General features: G+C 51.8%; 1 protein-coding gene across 15 annotated transcripts in view; it reads left to right on the top strand.

Moving 5' to 3' along the window:
- Positions 1 to 2,500, top strand: part of epha7 (eph receptor A7) — a 68,336-nt gene that overhangs the window by 21,450 nt on the left and 44,386 nt on the right. For all 15 annotated transcript variants that reach the window (XR_014116521.1, XR_014116519.1, XM_081695535.1 and 12 more), the window contains exon 5: positions 1,685 to 2,020. Coding sequence is in view for 13 of the 15 variants with exons in the window: in XM_081695535.1 (XP_081551661.1) it covers positions 1,685 to 2,020 (336 nt within the window). In the remaining 2 variants the exon portion in view is untranslated. The remainder of the gene's footprint in view (positions 1 to 1,684; positions 2,021 to 2,500) is intronic.

The raw sequence follows: 2,500 nt of genomic DNA, 5'->3' as shown, positions 1-2,500 counted from the left end.
TAGGAGTTCAGGCACCGCACGTGTTTTCAATGGCCCCGAACGGCACCCGTAATCCTATATTAAGTGGATCTGAGCGCAGGCGTTTCTAATCGCTGGCCGGGATTAGCTCTGTCTGTGGGACATGGTCGCAAGACGCTGAAGTGGCCCTCATACCGCCTGCATGTTGCTCATTGTTTATTTAAAGATAGTGAGTCCCTTGATGTTTGCCACTCCAGACCCGAAGGAGAGCAGCAGCACTCCCGCACTCATTACTGTTATCATTAAAGGTAGCCATGGAAAGGCAAGACAAGTACCTTAGGAGGTGAAGTGGGTCTGTGTGTGTGTGTGTGTGTGTGTGTGTGTGTGTGTGTGTGTGTGTGTGTGTGTGTGTGTGTGTGTGGGTGTGTGTGGGTGTGGGTGTGTGTGGGTGTGTGTGTGTGTGGAGGGGTGTGTATGTGCGTGCGTCTGCTATGTCTGACAGAAAACTAAGTAGGTGGCACAACATTAGCATGTGTGAGTAAGGGTGTGTGCGTGTGTTTTTACAGAGTAAAAACAGACATGCACTTCCCTCTTTTCACCTGCGACAGGTGGCCCTTTCATCTTGTCTGATCATGCGATTTCCCTGAATATGGAAGCCTGTGTGTGTGTGTGTGTGTGTGTGTGTGTGTGTGTGTGTGTGTGTGTGTGTGTGCAGCATTAACTCTATAGATGATTGTGCTTTAACTGAATTGTACTCCCCTCTATTTCCCTCTGGCTCTAGTCATTCAGTCAGTACTCATGTGGGGTCAGGTCCCCCGGTCCCCCGGTCCCCTGGTTTTCTATTTTCCTGGTCCCCTGGTTCTCTAGTTTCCTGAGTGTGTGCTGTGGCCTGCATGTCCACACAGGCACTGGAACAAAAATCGGACATAACAGCACCGCCCGGCATTATAACTCGCTTTCAATTCCGGCTTGTAAATTTCACCCACAATTCAGACACGCCACCTCACTATCAGTCAAATACATAAAGTTTTATTGCCCTTCCCTGTCCCGATCGTTACAAGGAAAACCTGTTAGCCTTTTAGTCCTCTAATTAAACTTCTCGTCTCTCAATGAGATATTGGAGGGAAGAGAAAAACAGCGGTGTCTATCTTTCCCTGCCCCTGCTCTAAAAGCTGGTAAAGCTCGTTATTGAGCTGTCGCGTGGCTGTACCTCCTCCTGGACCCGACTGCCCTTGGCAACTGTGCCGTCGGACTCCCTGGCACCGTGGAGCACGGTGCCGTATCTGGGTTACAGCATAATTGCATGTGGGTATTTGCCAGGGGGCCGGATTCCGCGTGTCCCCCGTGGCAGGTTAATACAGCCGGGGAGAGGACAGGAACGCGGCAGGAAGGCTGGCGAGTGGCACTGTGACTTTCCATGTCATGTGCTTACGTAACTCCTCTCTCCTCTCTCGTTCTCTCCCCCCCCCACTCCCTCTCCCTCCCTCTCTGTTTCTTATTCTTGTTTCTCTCGCTACCTCAACTTGTGTCTCTATCTCTGCCCCTTCTTCACTGTCTCTCACCTCCTGTCTCTCATTCTCTCCCCCCTCATTCTGTCTGCTTGTCTCCTTTTCCGTCTCCTTCTCCCTCTCGCGTCCTCCTGGCTCCCCCCTGTCTTGCTCTTTCTGTCTCTTTCCCTTGTGTCCCTCTCACTGTCACTCACTCTCTTTCTCTTTCGTCCGTGCAGGTCCTCCTTCAGCTCCCCAGAATTTGGTCTACAACGTCAACCAGACCACCATCACCTTGGAGTGGAGCCCGCCAGCAGACACGGGTGGACGCGGCGATGTCACCTACCGTGTAGCATGTCGGCGCTGCGGCTGGGAGCCCGATGAGTGCGTGCCATGCGGCGGGAACGTGGTGTATATGCCTCAGCAGAGCGTTCTGACTGACACCTACGTCATGATCAGCGAGCTGCTCGCCCACGCCAACTACACCTTCGAGGTGGAGGCCGTCAACGGCGTGTCGGACCTGAGCCGCACACAGCGACTCTTTGCAGCCGTTAGTGTTGCCACCAGTCAGGCTGGTAAGATGACACCACTGGCACTGTTAAACTTAGCTGTGGGAAGTGCAGAGTGAAGCATCTGGTGTTGAAATAAAGAAGGCTGTTTGCATTAGAATTTTTTGGCATGTTTTAGGCCAGGATCAGGCTTCGTATGTGTTTGGAAATCGTTCGCCCAGAGGCGGGGGTTGCGTTGCTCAGTTGAGGAGTGCTTGGCTGCAGTTGTATTGTGTCTGAATTGACAACTCACCGTCGATGAATGCGGTCATTTCTCCCAGTGCTTGGATGGGAATCCACCTCTGTGTTTATGACTGCTTCAAGTCATGGAGAAATTCCCAATACTTCAGGACATGTCATCAGGGGACATACTTCAAGACATGTCACAATGACATACTTCATGCATTGGCCAGAATGGCACTTGGAATTGAGCATGGTGCTTTGTTCTCATGGGGCGACTACTCTGGATTTCTTGATTTTGTCGTTTTGCTTGGCTGGACATCCCAC

This window comes from Electrophorus electricus, chromosome 2 (assembly GCF_041902795.1).
Source record: "Electrophorus electricus isolate QZ-2024a chromosome 2, ASM4190279v1, whole genome shotgun sequence".
Classification (NCBI taxonomy): domain Eukaryota; kingdom Metazoa; phylum Chordata; class Actinopteri; order Gymnotiformes; family Gymnotidae; genus Electrophorus; species Electrophorus electricus.
The sequence above is the reverse complement of the archived record's forward strand: the minus strand, read 5'-3'. Positions and strand labels throughout refer to the sequence as shown.